At 35.9% G+C, this 20356-nt stretch overlaps 1 protein-coding gene across 3 annotated transcripts in view; it reads left to right on the top strand.

The window, feature by feature from the left end:
* LOC126820669 (PTB domain-containing engulfment adapter protein 1) overlaps positions 1 to 20356 on the top strand; it is a 106388-nt gene that overhangs the window by 8788 nt on the left and 77244 nt on the right. For all 3 annotated transcript variants that reach the window (XM_050548795.1, XM_050548796.2, XM_050548797.2), the window contains exon 3: positions 681 to 745. In XM_050548795.1, coding sequence (XP_050404752.1) covers positions 681 to 745 — 65 coding nt within the window. The remainder of the gene's footprint in view (positions 1 to 680; positions 746 to 20356) is intronic.

Here is a 20356-nt window from a genome sequence, read left to right as displayed (position 1 = left end):
GACATTGAAAACACGAATTATTTGTCAATTTAAATCAACATTGATGTTGTGATCTTACGGAGAAAAGATGGGCTTCTGATATCCAATAATTAAGACAAAATAAACATTTTACCGTTGGTACACGAATCGTATACCATGGTGCATTTCAGCGCCATTTTTAACAAGAGACGCGTAGAAAGAGGCTAGATATATTCCACAAGTCATGTAAAACGGTAACATCATATTCTTATCTGGAGAGCATGCGCAATAAATACTATCGGTATAGAGTGGAATAACCAGACGATATAACTGATTAGAAATTGCAGTAAAAACAGAAACAATTGAATGTAAATCAGTTTATATACATTCACATTACTTTATTATATGCGTTGCGACCCATTTGTGTCAATTTCTAGATCCAAAATATTAGCGATTTAGCTCCTTTAATTAGAATGTACATTTATTCTCCTTTTATTAGAATGTACATTTATTTCCTGATGAATTTTCAGAATTTTTTTTTTTTTTTTTTATAGAACCAATTTCCTGAAGAATTCTCAGGTTTTTTTAAAACTTTTTATAGAACCAATTGTAATTAATCTTTTAGATAGACAATTTTACTGTGTCATTTGCACTGATATAATATATGAATGCAAGTTGATGAACATGTTATTCATGCTACTATGGTGTGTTTTTTTTTAAAGGAAATAAACAGTGGGTTCACCCATCAGAAGCTTTAATAAGAGGACATGTCTTATATAATGTAAAAGTGAGTGGTTTTACTATTATCTATTTCTATCAACTATTACAGCCGTAAAAAATCTATTGTTTCTATTGTTGACGATTCTGAATAGCAGTAATATTTAGCTTTTTATACGCCCACATAGAAATGTGGACGTATATTGCCGTCGCCCCCGTCTGTCGGTACGTACGTCCGTCCATCGTCCACAATTTCTTGTGAACACTACAACACCAAAAGTAATCATCCAGTATTTTAAAATTGATATATGTTGTTTACATTAGTGAGATGAAGAATCCTATTGAATTTCAGCAATTTCCGTTTATTACGTCTAGAGTTATGGCCCTTGTTTCACTTTATTGAACCTTGTGAACGCTCTAACGCCAAAAGTTATATCATCCGATCTTTCTGAAATTTAAATGCATTATTTAAATTAGTGAAACGAAGAAGCCTATTAAATTTCAGCAATTTCTGTTTATTAGGTCTAGAGTTATGGCCCTTGTTTCACTTTATTGTACCTTGTGAACGCTCTAACATCAAAAGTTATCTGCAGATCTGTATGAAATTTGCATGCGTCATTTAAATTAGTAAAGTGAAGAATTCTATTGAATTTTAGCAATTTCCGTTTATTACTTCTAGAGTTATGGCCCTCGTTTCACTTTGTTCAACCTTGTTAATGCTCGATTGATGAATGTTATCATCCGATATGTATGAAATTAATATGTATCATTTAAATTTGTGAAACAGAGGTCTATTGAATTTCAGCAATTTCCGTCAATAATTTCTAGAGTTATGGCGGTTGTGAACCTTGTGAACGTTTGAATGACAAAAGTTATCATGTGATCTGTATGAAATTTAGATGCATTATTTAAATTAGTAAAACGAAAAAGCCTGTCAAATTTCAACAATTTCTGTAGATTACTTCCAGAGTTGAGACCCTTGTTTCAGTTCCAAACACACTTTTTTCCTCAAAAAAGGATCTAGCACAGGCAGTGGATTTACGTCTAGAATTGAAAGGGTTAAAACAATTGTTGAGTTGCCTAACGTGCGTGTTTCTAAATTCAATTTCTTGTTCCAGCTTTCTGTTATGTTTTTTAAAAAAGTAGTCTTGATTATCCTGGCCTGTGAATCAGACGTAGAATGGTCAGTAGATTGGTTAAAAGAGACTAATTTCAAAACAAGGGCACATAACCTATTTTTTATACGCCCACATTTTCATTTGGACGTATGTTGTCGTTGCCCCTGTCCGTCCGTCCGTCCGTCCACAATTGTTTGTGAACAGTCTAGAGGTCACAATTTTTATCCGATTTCAATGAAACTTGAAATATAGGTTTATCACCCTAAGATCTTGGTTCCTCTCGATATTGGCATGTATCGGACTGTAACTTCATTGATTATGGCCCTTGATTGTACGAAAAATCACGTTTTTAGCTTGTGAACACTGTAGAGGTCACAATCTTTATCCGATTTGGTTTAAACTTGAAATATATGTTTATAGCCCACAGATCTCGGTTTCTTTTGATATTCGTGTATCGGACCATAACTTCTTGAATTATGGCCCCTGACTGTACGAAAAATCGCGTTTTTAGCTTGTGGACCCTATAAAGGTCATGATTTTTATCCGATTTAAAAAAATGTTTTAGTATATCACCATTACACCCTAAGGATGGCTGAGTTTGAATTTCGTGAAAATCTTACCAAAACTGACTGACAAAATGGCTGCCCATCATTCTCAAATAGCATAAAAATATGGTATATCAAGGTTGTGGACCCTATAGAGGTCACAATTGTTATCCGATTTTGTTGAAACTTGAAATGTAAGTTTATAACCCAAAGATCTCGGTTTCTTTCGATATATTCGCGCATATCGGACCGTAACTTCCTGAATTATGGCCCCTGATTGTACGAAAAATATTGTTTTTAGCTTGTGGACCCTATAGAGGTAATAATTTTTATCCGATTTAAAAAAAACGTTTTATATCACCTTTAAACCCTAACTATGGTTGAGTTCGATTTTCGTGAAAATCGGCCCAAAACTGATAGACAAAATGACCGCCCCTCGTTCTCAAATAGATAAAAAATATGGTATATCAAGGTTGTGGACCCTCTAGAGGTCACAATTTTCTTCTGATTTTGATGAAACTTGAAATATAAGTTTATAAGCCAAAGATCTTGGTTTATTTTGATATTTTTGCATATCCAATTGTAACTTCCTGAATTATGGCCCTTGATTGTACGAAAAATCACGTTTTTAGCTTGTGGACCCTATAGCGGTCAAAACTGTTATCCTATTTGAAAAAACGTTTGAATATATCACATTACACCCTAAGGATGTATGAGTTAGAATTTTGTAAAAATGGAACGAAAACTGACAGACAAAATAGCATAAAAATATGGTATATCATTGTTGTTGACCCTCTAAAGGTCCCAACTTTATTTTGATTTTGATGAAACTTGAAATGTAAGTTTATTACCCAAAGATCTTGGTTCCCTTCGATATTCGCGCATATCGGATAGTAACTTCCTGAATTATGGCCTCTGATTGTACGTAAAATCGCGTTTTTAGCTTGAGATCCCTCTAGAGGTCACAATTTTTATCTGATTTAAAAAAAATGTGTGAATATATCACCATTACCCACTAAGATCTTGGATCCTTTCGATAATCGTGGATACCTGAACTTAACTTCCTGGATTACGGCCCCTGATTGTTTGAAAAATGGCATTTTTAGCTTGCGGATTCTCTAGAGGTCACAATTATTTTTTCCGATTTTAAAAACCGTTTAAATATTTCACCATTCCACCATAATGAAGGTTGAATTCGAATTTTGTGAAAATCGAAATGGAACTGCCCAACAAAATGGCCGCTCTTTGTACCCAAATTGTGTAAAACTATGCAATACAAAGGTTGTCGACCCTCTAGAGGTCACAATCTTTATCCGATTCTGATGAAACTTAAAATATATCTTTATATCCCAAAGATCTCAGTCCCTTTTGATATTTGCGCATTTCAGACCATAAGTTTCTGGATTATTGCCCCTGATTGTACAAAAAAATCCTGTTTGTTTTTAGCTTGTTCTCTATCCATCTCTTTCAAAATGTGGGCGTATCCTGCCTGGCATCCGCTGGTTACTCACAAATGCCCGGATGGTATGGCCGACACTCGTAACCATCTTTCAGTGTATTTTTTGGGGATGGTTAAATGGTCATAGCTTATTAAGTACAACATGACCGTTTATTTAGTGACTATAAATGTGCGAAACTGATTTAAGGCTTGGTGTATATATAAATATTGTGGTGTAATTGTCAAGATATTTGGAGATATTTATTTATGGTGGGTCACCCTATCTAAGGAGTTATCGCTTTACATGAATTTGATTGGTCAAAATGATGTATCACTATGCCGTAATGTACTCAGGTTCAGTAAAAGTGAAATCTATCGCAAAGAATTATATTTATTTATTTGTGCATGGAAGAAAGGATTGGATGATAAATAAAACCCCGAATATTTGCTACAACCACCAAGATTGGCACCCACGGCCGCTACACCCAGTCTCGAGTCTAAGGCTTCAGCGCTAGTCGCGACGACCCTCCTACAATGGGGTGTCTTACATTCAGTAACATAAACATTTTTTGGGTTTTGGTAATAGAAGGATACCGCGTCTTAAAGTTAGCAACTGAAACACAAGGTGTCTTACAGTAACAGATACAAGGTACGTCATAAATCAGATACATATCGTGTATAGCTGTCAGTAACAGATACACGAGGTGTCTTATCAATATATACATGCCGTGTCTTAAAGTTAGCAACTGATACACAAGGTGTCTTACAGTAACAGATAAAGGTGCGTCATAAGTTAGATACATATCGTGTATAGCTGTCAGTAACAGATACACGTGTCTCCCAAGTAACATACAGTATCATATAAACATGATGGCTTACATAGGGCATCTTAGATAAGTAATAGATACGTGTTGTGTATAGCCGTCGCCCGTCAGTAACAGATACACGGGTGGTCTTACAATCAGTAGCATAAACATTAGATGCCTTGTGTCAAAACCAGTAACAGATACATGTGGTGTCTTACAGGAACATATACATGTGATTATGTCTTACAGTCATTAATAGATACATGATTGTATAACTTTTGGTACCTGTTGTTTTGTAAGGCATAATTGTTACAAAAGTAGTCAGTAACGACTGCCAACAGTATCTTAGAAATCTTAACAAAATACATATCATGTCACAGTTACAGTCTGTAGCAGATGCAGACATGTTTCGAACATCATATTTATGAATAGATGCACAGTAGACCTAGGTATGCCCCTTTTTTTACACGTCCTCTATTTGACAGGTTCCTACATTTTAATTTATAACATTCCGATATAATTTGTAAACAAAAATAGAGGATTCTGTGGTCTAAGGGGAGACAACACCTTGTTGCACTCAATTAGAATGTATTGTACCAACACCAATAACTCAAGCAAAAATTTTAAATTAATACACATCACGACCCCCTTTTACAAAATACAATCTATTATTAGAAGTGTGTTTAAGTCCTCGATCCATAGGTTCATGCTTATATGACCAAACACACTTGCATCAAGTGTTGGTCACCATAATCGTTGGCAGTTAATGTAAAGTATGTGCCACGTTCCAAACTAAGTGATTGATACAGGGTGTTTCTTATTGTCATTAAGAAACATTTCTGTTTATGTTATAGTCAGCGCTTTTAAATTATGTACCCAAATTCAAAGGTCCTTGTTAATGGGGACCAACTCCTAATGCATGTGTGTGATCAAGGTCTATCATATTATGCCGTCGCCCCTGTCCGTCCGGACGTCCGACCGTCCGTCCATCCGTCCGTCCACAATTGTTTGTGGACTCTCTACAGGTCACAATTCTTATCTGATTTCGACGAAACATGAAATATAGGTTTATCCCCAAAAGATCTCGGCTGTTTTCGATATTGGCATGTATCGGATCGAAACTTCATGGATTATGGCCCCTGTTTGTACGAAAAATCACGTTTTTAGCTTGTGGACCCTATAGAGGTCACAATTTTTATTCGATTTTGTTGAAACTTGAAATGTAAGTTTATAACCCAAAGATCTCAGTTCCTTTCGATATTTGCGCATATCGGACAGTAACTTCCTGAATTATGGCCCCTGATTGTACGAAAAATCACGTTTTTAGCTTGTGGACCCTATAGAAGTCATAATTTTTATCCGATTTAAAAAAAAGTTCTATTATATCACCGTTACACCCTAAGGATGACTGAGTTCGAATTTCGTGAAAATTGGCCCAAAATTGACAGGCAAAATGGCCGCCGTTCGTTCCCAAATAGCGTAAAAATATGGTATATCAAGGTTGTGGACCCTATAGGGGTCACAATTTTTATCCGATTTTGTTGAAACTTAAAATATAAGTTTATAACCCAAAAATCTCGGTTTCTTTCGATATTCGTGTATATCGGATTGTAACTTCCTGAATTATGGCCCCTGATTGTACGAAAAATATTGTTTTTAGCTTGTGGACCCTATAGAAGTCATAATTTTTATCCGATTTAAAAAAACGTATTATTATATCACCGTTACACCCTAAGGACGACTGAGTTTGAATTTCGTGAAAATCGGCCCAAAATTGACAGACAAAATGGCCACCGTTCGTTCTCAAATAGCGTAAGAAAATGGTATATCAAGGTTGTGGACCCTATAGAGGTCACAATTTTTATCCGATTTTGTTGAAACTTGAAATGTAAGTCTATAACCCAAAGATCTCGGTTTCTTTCGATATTCGTGTATATCGGATTGTAACTTCCTGAATTATGGCCCCTGATTGTACGAAAAATATTGTTTTTAGCTTGTGGACCCTATAGAAGTCATAATTTTTATCCGATTTAAAAAAACGTATTATTATATTACCGTTCCACCCTAAGGACAGTTGAGTTTGAATTTTGTGAAAATCGCCCCAAAATTGACAGACAAAATGGCCGCCGTTCGTTCTCAAATAGCGTAAAAATATGGTATATCAAGGTTGTGGACCCTATAGAGGTCACAATTTTTATCCGATTTTGTTGAAACTTGAAATGTAAGTTTATAACACAAAGATCTCAGTTCCTTTCGATATATGCGCACATCGAATTGTAATTTCCTGAATTATGGCCCTTGATTGTAGGAAAAATCACTTTCTTAGTAGCTTGTTCTCTATCCATCTCTCGAAAATGTGGGCGTATCCTGCCTGGCAGCCAGCCGCTGGTTGTCATTTTTAGACCAAATTTTAGCTATTTTTGTCGCACTACTACCGCTGTTGCATGACCCTGGCGAACTAGGTTTTGGTTGTTCGTGATAGTCGCGGTCTTACCCTATCACATTATCATGGTCACCCGGTTCAAGTTCATTTCCCATAGGTGTCAGGAGACTACACAAGATAAATGTCTGGAGATACCTGAAATGTACCCTATCTTCAGATCGTGATAACTCCACTGGAGCTGGGTTTGCGGTAAAAATTAAAATCAGTTTATTTGCTATTTTTGTACGCCCACATTCTCGTGTGGATGTATATTGTCCGCCCGTCGGTCAACAATTTGTTTATGGGCACTCTACAGGTCACAATTTTTATCCATTATCAACAAAACTTGAAATATAGGTTTATGTCCCCAAGAATTCGGCTCCTGACGATATTGGTATGTATCGGACCGTAACTTCATGGACTATGGCCCCTGAACTTTTTTTTAGCTTGTGGACACTGCGCATGGAGGTTACAATTTTTATCCGATTTTGATGAAACTTAAAAGGTACGTTTATAACCCAATGAACTCAGTTCGTTTCGATATTCTCGCACATCGGATCTTAACTTCCTGGATTATGGCCCATGATTGTTTTTAGCTTGTAACCCCTCAAGAGGTCACAATTTTTTTTTTGATTTTAAAACCGCTAATGATGGCGGAGTTCGAATTTCGTGAAAATCCGAACAAAACTGTCGGACAAAATGGCTGCTCCTCGTACGAAATAGTGTAAAAGTATGTAATTCCAAGGTTGTGGACACCCTCGAGGTCACAATTTATATCTGATTTTCATGAGACTTAAAATGATTGTTTAGATCTCAAAGATCTCGGTTCCTGTCGATATTCGCGCATATCGGACCGTAACTTCGTGGAATATGACCCCCGATTTTAAGAAAAATCGCGTTTTTAGCTTGAAGTTCCTCTTGAGGTCACAATTTTTATCTGATATTGAAAACCGTTTCAATATATCACTGTTACGCCCTAATGACAACTAAGTTCAAATTTCATGAAAATCGGAGTGAAACCGCCGGACAAAATGGCTACTCCTCATAAGCAAATAATGTAAAAGTATGTAATTCCAAGATTGTGGACACTCTAGAAACACAATTTTTTATCCGATTGTGATGAAACTTAAAATGTATGTTTATATCCCAAATATCTCGGTTCCTTTCGATATTCGTGCATATCACATCGTAGCTTCCTGAATTATGATCCCTGAATATACAAAAAACACGTTTTGATCTTGTAGTCCCTCTTAATGTCACAATTTTTATTCGTCTTGATGAAACTTTTATATTATATACTTTTATATCTCAAAGATCTCGGTTCCTTTTGATATTGTCGCATTTCGGACTGTAACATACTGGATGATGGCCCATGGTTGTACGAAAAATCACTTTTTATTTAGTTTGTATCTTGCATGGCAACCGCTTATTTATATTTAATTCCCGTATGGTATTCAAATTTATGTCAGTAATATTCCTACAAAATTACGTGTTTTCGTAATACGATAGAATGAAATTTGCAGGTCCGCGCCTGTTTCAATCAAATTCACGCCAGTAATATTCCCCCAAAATTACAAGTCTTCGTAATATACGTCAGCAAATGAAGAAAGGCGTCCGAAATAAAAATTGTGGTGATGTCAAATCATTTTCGTAAAATGGTATTTTAAAATTACATTGATAGTTAAATTACTTGTAAAAGGCATACATAACTGGGACCGATACTGTTTAGTCTTTATACTTCACCTCTTGGAGACATAGTACGTAAACATGGGCTGTGTTTTCAATTATACGCTGACGATACTCAGATTTATCTATCATTCAAACCCTCTGTTGACAATCATCTCATTTTTTCAAAGTCAAAACTCGAACAGTGCATAGATGACATTAAAAATTGGATGACTTCAAACTTTCTTAAATTAAACGATGACAAAACTGAATATCTACAAATTGGTTCTAAAAATGTGCTTAGTAAAGTTGACTCTGATCCTTCAATTTGTGTGTGTAAAACTGTTATATCCCCATCACTAACTGCAAGAAACATAGGAGCCATCTTTGACTCACATTTTACAATGGAAAATCATGTTAATAATATTTGTAAGAATGGCTATTATAATCTGCGCAATATCAGCAGAATACGTAAATATTTATCTGTTGATGCTACTAGAACTTTAATTCAATCTCTTGTGATTTCACGTCTTGATTGTTTGAACTCCTTGTTAACTGGTCAACCGGATAAGCTACTTTCAAAACTACAAAAACTGCAAAATTCCGCAGCACGTCTGGTTACTGGTGTGGGTTATCATGAGCACATAACTCCAATTCTTTACACCCTTCATTGGCTTCCTGTATCATTCAGAATTGATTTTAAAATATTGTTAATTACATACAAATGTCTCAATGGTTTCGCACCCCCATACTTATCTGAATTGATACAAATCCGCACTTCGGTGAGAAACACATGATCCTCTAGTGACGATTTACAGTTAGTACAAACTCGAGCCAGACTAGCATCCTATGGCGAGAGGGCCTTTTCATTTTATGCACCGTTAATTTGGAATAAATTACCTTATCTTATTCGGAAATCACCTTCCATCATTACATTCAAATCGCACTTGAAAACTCATTTATTCAAACAAGCTTTTTACTGATTTTACACATTTGACTGTTTTATGGGTAGTTTTAAAAAATTTATGTCATTTTTACATTGTCTCTCTCTTCTTACTTTTAGGAACTGGTTTTGTTTTTTTTTTGTTTTTTTTTATTTTATTATAAATTGAATTTTTAGGAACTTCTTTTTATTATAAATTGTATTTTACTTTGTTATTGTTAAGCGCATCTGAACTCTTTGGTGAAAGATGCGCTATATAAATGTATTAAATAATAATAATAATAATAACTTCGACGTATGGCGTACGTAACCGTTAACATATAACACATACAATTTGTTTCGTAGTAAGTACTTCCTTACATAGTAAGCGATTTTCGTGCGATAATCGAGATCGCAGGAAAGTGCCACTGTAGATGGGAATTTTTATATGGTGTCTTAAACGAAGTAGTTTCATTACGGAAAATAAGTTAAAGGTTTAATAGCTAACAATAGACAGAGGTTTTGAAATTTATAATGACTGTCCATTGATTTGGGGTGTTATATACTATTAGGATAATATGTGACATCAAGGACAAGTTTCACATGCTGTCGGTTGATATCAGTGGATTAAACTTTCCAGCAATGGAGAAACCACCGAGGTAATCGCGTAGATAAGGTTGATACTCATTATTGGATTGATGAAAGGTCCGACAAAAGAGAAGCAATGACTTCTGTTCAAGATTAGATTGGTGAATTTCCCGACAAAGTAATAAGTCAGTCAAGCAAGGCAGATTAAGCAGGTAAACAACATAGGTGTATAGACGGTATAATACGATAAATACGCTGATCACGTAATTACCTAATCAATCCAGCCTATTATCGGGATGAGTGGTAGTTATACACTCAGTTTACTATATTAATTTTGAAATTCTGAATATTATTCATCATAGCTTGATGTCCGATTGGGCATATTCCTGGCCGGACATTTGGAAAATAGCATAGGACATGTCCGGAATATACGGGTGAAATCCCAACACTTAATTAACTGATATTCGACACGAAAAGTGACGAATTTAGTAACTTTCAACACAAATTTTCATGCTGTTGAGGGTTAGTTGACAACGATTTTATTGTCCCCCGCCTTTCGAAGAAAGCAGGGGACTATTAAAATGGGTTCGTCCGTCTGTCTGTCCGTCACACTTTTTGGGACACAATAACTCTCTTCCTAATTGAGCTAGAATGTTCAAACTTGGTGTATGTGTTTATTAGGTCAATGCCTTGATGGAGTTCGAAGATGAGCATTTTCCGCTTAGGGTAAGCAGAGATAAGCAATTTGATTGGTTGATGCTTTGGGACACGATAACTCTCTTCCTAATTGGGCTAGAATGTTCAAACTTGGTGTATGTGTTGATTAGGTCAATGCCTTGATGGAGTTCGAAGATGAGCATTTTCCGCTTAGGGTAAGCAGAGATAAGCAATTTGATTGGTTGATGCTTTGGGACACGATAACTTTTAATTGAGCTAGAATGTTCAAACTTGGTGTATGTGTTTATTAGGTCAATGCCTTGATGGAGTTCGAAGATGAGCATTTTCCGCTTAGGGTAAGCAGAGATAAGCAATTTGATTGGTTGATACTTTGGGGCACGATAACTCTCTTCCTAATTGAGCTAGAATGTTCAAACTTGGTGTATGTGTTGATTAGGTCAATGCCTTGATGGAGTTCGAAGATGAGCATTTTCCGCTTAGGGTAAGCAGAGATAAGCAATTTGATTGGTTGATGCTTTGGGACACGATAACTTTAGTTCTAATTAAGTGAGATTGATGAAACTTGGTGTATAGTTTCATTACAGTAATACCTTGACTAAGTTTGATAATGAGCATTTTCTGCTCAGGGTAAGCAGAGCGATACGCAATTTGATTGGTCGAGACTTTGGAAAACAATGACTCTCCTACTTTGATTGTCCCCCGCCTTTCGAAGAAAGCAGAGAACTATTAAAATGGGTTCGTCCGTCTGTCTGTTTGTCTGTCTGTCCGTTCCGCTTATGGTAAGCAGAGATAAACAATTTGATTGGTTGATCTTCGAATTGAGTAAATGTTCATGCTTATTGTCCCCCGCCTTTCGAAGAAAGCAGGGAACTATTAAAATGGGTTCGTCCGTCTGTCTGTTTGTCTGTCCGTTCCGCTTAGGGTAAGCAGAGATAAACAATTTGATTGGTTGATGCTTTGGGACACTATAACTTTAGTTCTAATTAAGTAGATAAACAATTTGATTGGTTGATGCTTTGGGACACTATAACTTTAGTTCTAATTAAGTGAGAGTGATGAAACTTGGTGTATAGTTTCATTACAGTAATACCTTGACTAAGATCGATAATGAGCATTTTCTGCTCAGATTAAGCAGAGCGATAAGCAATTTGATTTGCTGAGACTTTGGAACACAATAACTCTCCTTCGAATTGAGTTAAAATGTTCAAAATTGGTGTGTATGCTTATTGTCCCAATTTGTGATAAATTTATATGTGTCCTCTAATTATTTTCCTATTTCGGCGGGGGACATCAGCCTCACTGTTGGCTTGTTGTCCCCCGCCTTTCGAAGAAAGCAGGGGACTATTAAAATGGGTTCGTCCGTCTGTCTGTCTGTCTGTCTGTCTGTCTGTCTGTCCGTCTGTCTGTCCTTCTGTCTGTCCGTCTGTCTGTCCGTCACACTTTTTGGGACACAATAACTCTCTTCCTAATTGAGCTAGAATGTTCAAACTTGGTGTATGTGTTTATTAGGTCAGTGCCTTGATGGAGTTCGAAGATGAGCATTTTCCGCTTAGGGTAAGCAGAGATAAGCAATTTGATTGGTTGATGCTTTGGGACACGATAACTCTCTTCCTAATTGGGCTAGAATGTTCAAACTTGGTGTATGTGTTGATTAGGTCAATGCCTTGATGGAGTTCGAAGATGAGCATTTTCCGCTTAGGGTAAGCAGAGATAAGCAATTTGATTGGTTGATGCTTTGGGACACGATAACTTTTAATTGAGCTAGAATGTTCAAACTTGGTGTATGTGTTTATTAGGTCAATGCCTTGATGGAGTTCGAAGATGAGCATTTTCCGCTTAGGGTAAGCAGAGATAAGCAATTTGATTGGTTGATACTTTGGGGCACGATAACTCTCTTCCTAATTGAGCTAGAATGTTCAAACTTGGTGTATGTGTTGATTAGGTCAATGCCTTGATGGAGTTCGAAGATGAGCATTTTCAGCTTAGGGTAAGCAGAGATAAGCAATTTGATTGGTTGATGCTTTGGGACACGATAACTTTAGTTCTAATTAAGTGAGATTGATGAAACTTGGTGTATAGTTTCATTACAGTAATACCTTGACTAAGTTTGATAATGAGCATTTTCTGCTCAGGGTAAGCAGAGCGATACGCAATTTGATTGGTCGAGACTTTGGAAAACAATAACTCTCCTACTTTGATTGTCCCCCGCCTTTCGAAGAAAGCAGGGAACTATTAAAATGGGTTCGTCCGTCTGTCTGTTTGTCTGTCTGTCCGTTCCGCTTATGGTAAGCAGAGATAAACAATTTGATTGGTTGATCTTCGAATTGAGTAAATGTTCATGCTTATTGTCCCCCGCCTTTCGAAGAAAGCAGGGAACTATTAAAATGGGTTCGTCCGTCTGTCTGTTTGTCTGTCCGTTCCGCTTAGGGTAAGCAGAGATAAACAATTTGATTGGTTGATGCTTTGGGACACTATAACTTTAGTTCTAATTAAGTGAGAGTGATGAAACTTGGTGTATAGTTTCATTACAGTAATACCTTGACTAAGATCGATAATGAGCATTTTCTGCTCAGATTAAGCAGAGCGATAAGCAATTTGATTTGCTGAGACTTTGGAACACAATAACTCTCTAATTATTTTCCTATTTCGGCGGGGGACATCAGCCTCACTGTTGGCTTGTTTTTTATGTTGTTAGAACAGGTCAAGCTGCAAATAAAACGATTTTCATTTTTATCGCAAACCCTGCTCCAGTGGAGTTGTCGCAATTTGAAGAAAGAGTATAATTCAGGTGTCTGCAGACATGTATTTTGTGTAGTGCCATGACACCTAGGGAAAGAGAGGGTGAGACCTAGACTATAATCACCAACCAAAAGTTAGTTCGCTATTGGTCGATTAACGGCTATTGTAATGCTACAAAAATGGTTGAAATTTGACCTGAAAATGACGAAAATCAGCTGAAAAACGTAATCAGGCTGTATCTCAGAAACGGTTGATTTCTAAAATCGATGATTTTGGCTGGGGAGTAGGCACAATGGGTCGACCAAACTCTGTAAATATGAACTCAATAGGCCGACCCCCACCTTCGAACCTTCTGCATGGTTTTCTCGTGGAATGGCGCTAAATGTAAGTGATTGGTACATGGTGTTTCTTATAGTCAGTAACAAATACATATAGGTTTATGTTACATTATGAAGACCATAATCAGGTGTCTTAAATTACATGATTAAAACCAAAGGTCCTCGATAAGGTGGGGGGGGGGGGCGACATCTAATGCACGTGTGTGTCCTCAATTGACAGTGTTGATAAAGTGTCCTCGCAACAGTGTTACATGCGTAAAATCATCTTTGTGTGTCCTCTCTTATAGAAGAAAACTTCTTATTCTTAAAAACAGTCCAAGTAGATATAGTGTAGCGAATATGGATAAAAAATTGAATTTATATTCTAAAATTGTTAATCATTTCATCAAAATATTGTTTTAAAAGCTGCCCTCAGTTTGGTATATATACTCTTCACAAAAAGTAGGGGATATTCAGAAACAATACAAAACTGCGGAAATGCACTGCTGTTTTTATTATTGGTAACCAGTGTATGTTAATAACAAGCAAATTGCCTACACATGAACATAAACAGTTCATATGGATGGCTTATCGGACGGCCCCATTTCACTCCCAAAGAGATACACTGTCTAAAATGACAATGGACATTTTTGAGTAGTTGCTCCACCAATCCTTAGACATTCAACAATTCGTCGTGGCATGCTCCTAATCAACCGTCCAATCTTGATTTGGGACAATCTGACCCACTCCTCTTGCAGTGCCACGGCCAATTCTTGCAGTGTTGTCTGTTGACGTCGACGATGAACACGTCTCCCGATCAAATTAAACGTAACACACTAAAGCAAAGATATGCTAAACAGTAAATCTTATGCAAGAACCGATAGGAAAGCATACATGGATAGGATAAACCAGCAAGCGGCAGTTTTCATCAATGAACCCCTACCACGTGTATGGCGCTATTGCGTGTCGCACATGCAGCTCAGTGGTTCTGTTGGGGCGATAAGTTCTTCATCTGTGAACATACTCTCAAAGCATGTCAAGTGTCCATGACTATTTATCATATCACAACCTGCATAGGTATTTGCATTTCAATATCCCCTACTTTTTTTGAAGAGTATATGTACCGATGTCCTCAAAAAGGACCATAAACATGTGTGTGTGGGTGTGTATGTCTGTGGGTTGCCTACAGGCTACAATTCTTAAGTGATCATCTTGAAACTTCACATACTTATACCTTATACCCTAAGGATGATCCGTATTGTTTTTAGTATTTGTTTGTTTGACGTCTACAGGCCGCATTTCTTAACATATCATCTTAAAACTTTGCATACTTATTCTTTGTACCCTAAGGAACATCCCTATCTTTTGGGGTGCATGCCCACACTACAGGCCACAATTCTTAATCGATCGTCTTCAAAAATTTTCATATGAATTCCTTATACCCCAAGGATGATCTATATTGCTTTTGGTGCATGCTCGACCCCCAGTGGCAAAGCCACGGTCATTTCTTGTATTTATTTGTTTGTCATCTACAGATTGCATATTTATTTCTTCTATCCTAAGGAACATCCCTATCACTGTAACCCAGGTATCATTTAATCTTGTGTATCTAGCACTAATTTCTTTCACATTCATTTAATATCCAATCTTTGTTTAAGAATTCGTAAAAAAAAACTGTTTAAAATCACCATAAATCGTTTAATTTGTACTTCTGTCCAGTTTAAAGCTTACCATTCAATTTTGATAATAAGTGTCCAATTTACAAGTGTTTAATTTCTCAATCACTGTTAAAAAATATATTACCCAATTGATTAATGATGTATAAAGATTAATTTTTGAACAGTGGTCAAGAAATTAAATACTTGTAAATTGGACATTCATTATCAAAATTAATCAGTCAGCTTCAAACTGGACACAAATACAAATTAGATGATTTTTGGGGATTTTAGAAGATTTTTACGAATTTTTAACGAATGTGAAAGAAATTAGTGCTAGATACACAAGATTAAATGATACCTGGTTTACAGTGTATTGTTTGGGGTGAATGCCCAACCTCGAGGGCCAGAGCCACGCCCAATATCTTTTTGTGTGTCTGTGTGTCATTTACAGCCCGCAATGCTTAATCGATCGTCTTGAAAACTTTCTTATACTTTTTTCTTATACCCTAAGGCTGACCTCTATTATTTTTGGTACTTGCCCAATCCCCTGGGACTGAGCCATGCCCAATGTTTGAGTGTCTTGTGTTTCGCCTACAGGCCGCAATTCCTAACAAATCCTTTTCATACGCCCACATGAAAATGTTTTGTTTTAAAATTGATAGATGTTGTTTACATTAGTCAGATGAAGAAGCCTTTCTAATTTCAATAATTTCCGTTTATTACGTCTAGAGTTATGGCCCTTGTATCACTTTGTTGAACCTTGTGAACGCTCTAATGCCAAAAGTTAACATCCGATCTTTGTGAAATTTACATGCATTATTTAAATTAGTGAAATGAAGAAGTCTATTGAATTTCGGCAATTTCTGTTTATTACGTCTATAAGTTATGGCCCTACTGTCTGAACCATCGTAAATTTTAAACAGATTTCTTTGATTATGAACATACTAGGTTATTATACTCTTACCTGTGTGTTTGAAATTACCTCCGGTTAAATAAAATCCAATGTACAACTAAATATCCCAGCGAATAAAAAAGTTTTCTCTTCTAAAATTGAACTCCTCACAAACTTGACATCGAAAAAAAAAAAAAAAAATTACGTCACTTATCGGGACAGATCATTTCGTATAAGAGGGTCTCAGCAAGGCTTGTCTATCGTAATACGACAATTTAAATTTTGTGTATGAATAAGCTATTGCTCGCGGACCCAATAATGAGTTTGGGCGTTTACAAACATAAATACGCCTGTAGTCCGTTATTTTGTTTCCGTCTTGTATTAATTAGAGAGTTGGGTGGGATTATTTCTTTTGAACACAGGTGCAAAACAAAAAGAATTATATTCCTTTAATATTCCCTGTCAATCAACCTCGGCAATCTGCTGTAGCCGGGGTAAATCCGTAAATGCTGATGTATTTTACATTTGCCTCGGCAAAATTAATAGCCGAGGTTATTGAATCCTTGAATAGGTATATAACGTTATTATTTTTTTTATTTTATTTTTTTTTATAAATACCATAAACTATTATCAACAACAAATCATACCACACATTGGTTTCATTATCGGCAGATAGTTCCATGTCTTTCTGTTTCTCTTTGAATATTATTTCCGTTGTGCAAAAACTGTTCAGTATTTTGCATCTCGGTCACACAATTAATTTCCGAAAATCACGGCTTCATTTCCAAATTCGCAGGGCAATGTATCCATACGATTGTACTCTCAGTTATTAACTACAGGCCTATAGATTAATCATAAGTACAACTCCATTTTGAAATCCACAGAGAATTGAATTTTCTGATGGCATTTCATAGATTGTGATCATGCCTCAGCCAATCAACACTTTGAATTCTATTGTAAGCTACACAGGTGCAGTAAAAATGGTTGAATTTAGCGCAAAACTTGCCCGAGTTTTTCCCACAGTCTGCATAATTAACACACAAGACCCAATAATACACGCAATCTGCGATACCTCTTTTGAGAGTAATTTTTTGTTTTAAATACATTTTTATAAAGACGATAAACGATGTTTAGACATCCCCAACAAAGAATATTTCGATTTCAGTATCTGTCGAATAAACCAAAAAAATGTAATTTAATCAGGAATATTATTGATGTGAACAGTCGTTTGGAACGTGAATTAAATATGGAAATTATTGAGAAGCGGTGGCTTTTTTTCATAGTTTTTGTGGTAATCATAAAACTTTGAAAATGGACTAATAACCACAGAGCATTGGGATTAGATGCCGTGTTATGAAATATTATCAATTAAAATTATGAAATAAAGTGTATTTATTTATAAATATTAGCCACAGAGTTGCATATAATTGACAGGGATGTAGGGCCATATCAATCCAAGGGAGAGTAGGTTTATATCCGACATATACAACGCCATTTCACCCTTAAATTTAATGGGCTCTTCCATTCAAAGGCAACAACGATTGGATAATTGCTCGATAATTTCTGCCAAATAGCGAAAATTACCGAAGTAATCACGTGCAATTACGTGCATGTTTTTGTTTATACGTCGTCGTTTTGGACTATTGAATTGAAAGCAAAAACAAAATGGATAGTAATACGAAGTCAGACGAATAATCAATCCTTTTTAGCCAACATATTGACGATGGAATAGATGCGAATGCAAATATCGACGAGGATCTATCCAAAACCTGCAGAAAATTTGGACCAAAAGGCATTCTTTTCCAAGAATTCTGACAGTGAACCATGATTGAAGGTTTTCAGTATGTTCAGAGAAGGATTTGACTGACTGTTTTAAGTGGACTGTACCCAAAAATACTTGTAGTGTGTGGAGAAATAATCGCAATGTGGACGAAAAGAAAATTCAGAAAGATGTCTTAGACATGGATAACCGATCTAAATACATGTATGTCGATAAGTACGCTGTCTATTACGGTCCTGAATGTTAGAAACTGTACCATAACAAATTTTAATTGTCAAAAGAATAAAAATTTATTTCTGTGTTTTTTTGTATTTCGATCATCTACGTCATCAGCGGTTGATATGAGCCGAATATATTGACCTGAGATGACGTCATTAGCGGTTGATATGAAATATCAACCTGTCATGACGTCATCAGCGGTTGATATGAACGAATATATCAACCTATGATGATGTCATGACAGGTTGTTATGAGATATAACTGCTATGGACATCAAAGTAAAAACTACCGCCAGTTGTATATATATATATATATATAATATACAGGGTATTTACAATTATGGGGTGATGATGATGTGAAAAGCAATAGTTACGAGTATTCGTGTAAACGGTGATATATTCATTGTGAATAAAATTTAGTAGACTAACAATCAATTGTTTCCAAATTAATTTTATTGTCTTCAGATGCCATTTTTGTTGCCGTCTTCATTAGCCCAGTATAGGAGCAGAACAGTAGGAGGTTAAACCCCATTTTATTTCATTTCCATTTTTGTTGCCCAAACTCAAATGATCGCGCATTGTTGTGATTGCAAAACACGTGACTGTCAAAATTTGTCAACCATTGCACCCTTCAACATATTAAGATGGTTTAGCTCATCACGTGACATGTACATTTGTACAATGTTGTGATGAACTTTGTCGAAAATACAAGCAAAAACATTGACTTTTCAAGAGAGAACTTTTTTTTTTTCGTTGAGATATTCAATTGTGCAATGGATTTTATTCAACCGGAGGTGATTTCAAACACATAGACATGTTTTTAATAATAATTATTCAGTAGTTTGTTCAGAATCAACAAAATCCATTTATAATTTACCACGGTTTAGACAGTAGTTTCACTTTATTGAACTTTGTGAATTCTCTAACCGTACGTAACTAACGTACGAAAATTAAATGGTAGCTGGCTTTTTTTTCGCACGTATACAGTGAATGGCCATTTTGCTCAGTAATCCCAGCCGGAATTTGGCTATTTTTTTTAAATTGCGTTAAAGTTTTAAATTTTTGTTTAGAACTGAAATAAATTAACTTTTAGTCAATCCCCACGCTAAAAACATTAACAGAATTGATTGTGTATATCTGAAATAGACACGACCGAAGCACAAAATAGTGCCAATATGCCTACGTCAAATCTAGAGTTGTAGATGATATTTTTGTGAAAAATCATTGGAAGAAGCGATAAGACGTTCTGTACGGATTATACAGTCCTAAAGGCTGCAAGAAGGCTATTGTTTACAATGTAACATTGTGTCTTGTAATGTTGATAATGATCATAATGATGGTGTTTACATTTGTTTGTTGATGTGACCTCATGGCCTGTGACGTTTAGATAACGTCATATGCATATCATGGCTATTCACTGTGTCAGAGTTACTTCTCTGCAGGTAGGGTGAGTCTGTCGTTCAGATTGCTCTCTAACATCAAAAGTTATCTGCTGATCTGTATGAAATTTACATGCTTCATTTAAATTAGTAAAGAGAAGAATCCTATTGAATTTCAGCAATTTCCGTTTATTACTTCTAGAGTTAAGGCCATTGTTTCACTCTGTTCAACCGTGTTAATGCTCGATTGATGAAAGTTATCATTTGATATGTATGAAATTTATATATATGCATCATTTAAATTTGTGAAACGGAGGTCTATTGAATTTCAGCAATTTCCGTCAATAATTTCTAGAGTTATGGCGGTTGTGAACCTTGTGAACGTTTGAATGACAAAAGTGATCATCTGATCTGTATGAAATGTATATGCATTATTGTAATACTTTTAGTAGAATTTTTGCTCGAGAAATAACATATTCGCATAATATGTGATATGTACTTAAAATACTTAAATCA

This window comes from Patella vulgata, chromosome 5, assembly GCF_932274485.2.
Source record: "Patella vulgata chromosome 5, xgPatVulg1.2, whole genome shotgun sequence".
NCBI classification, from domain to species: Eukaryota; Metazoa; Mollusca; class Gastropoda; family Patellidae; genus Patella; species Patella vulgata.
The sequence above is the reverse complement of the archived record's forward strand: the minus strand, read 5'-3'. Positions and strand labels throughout refer to the sequence as shown.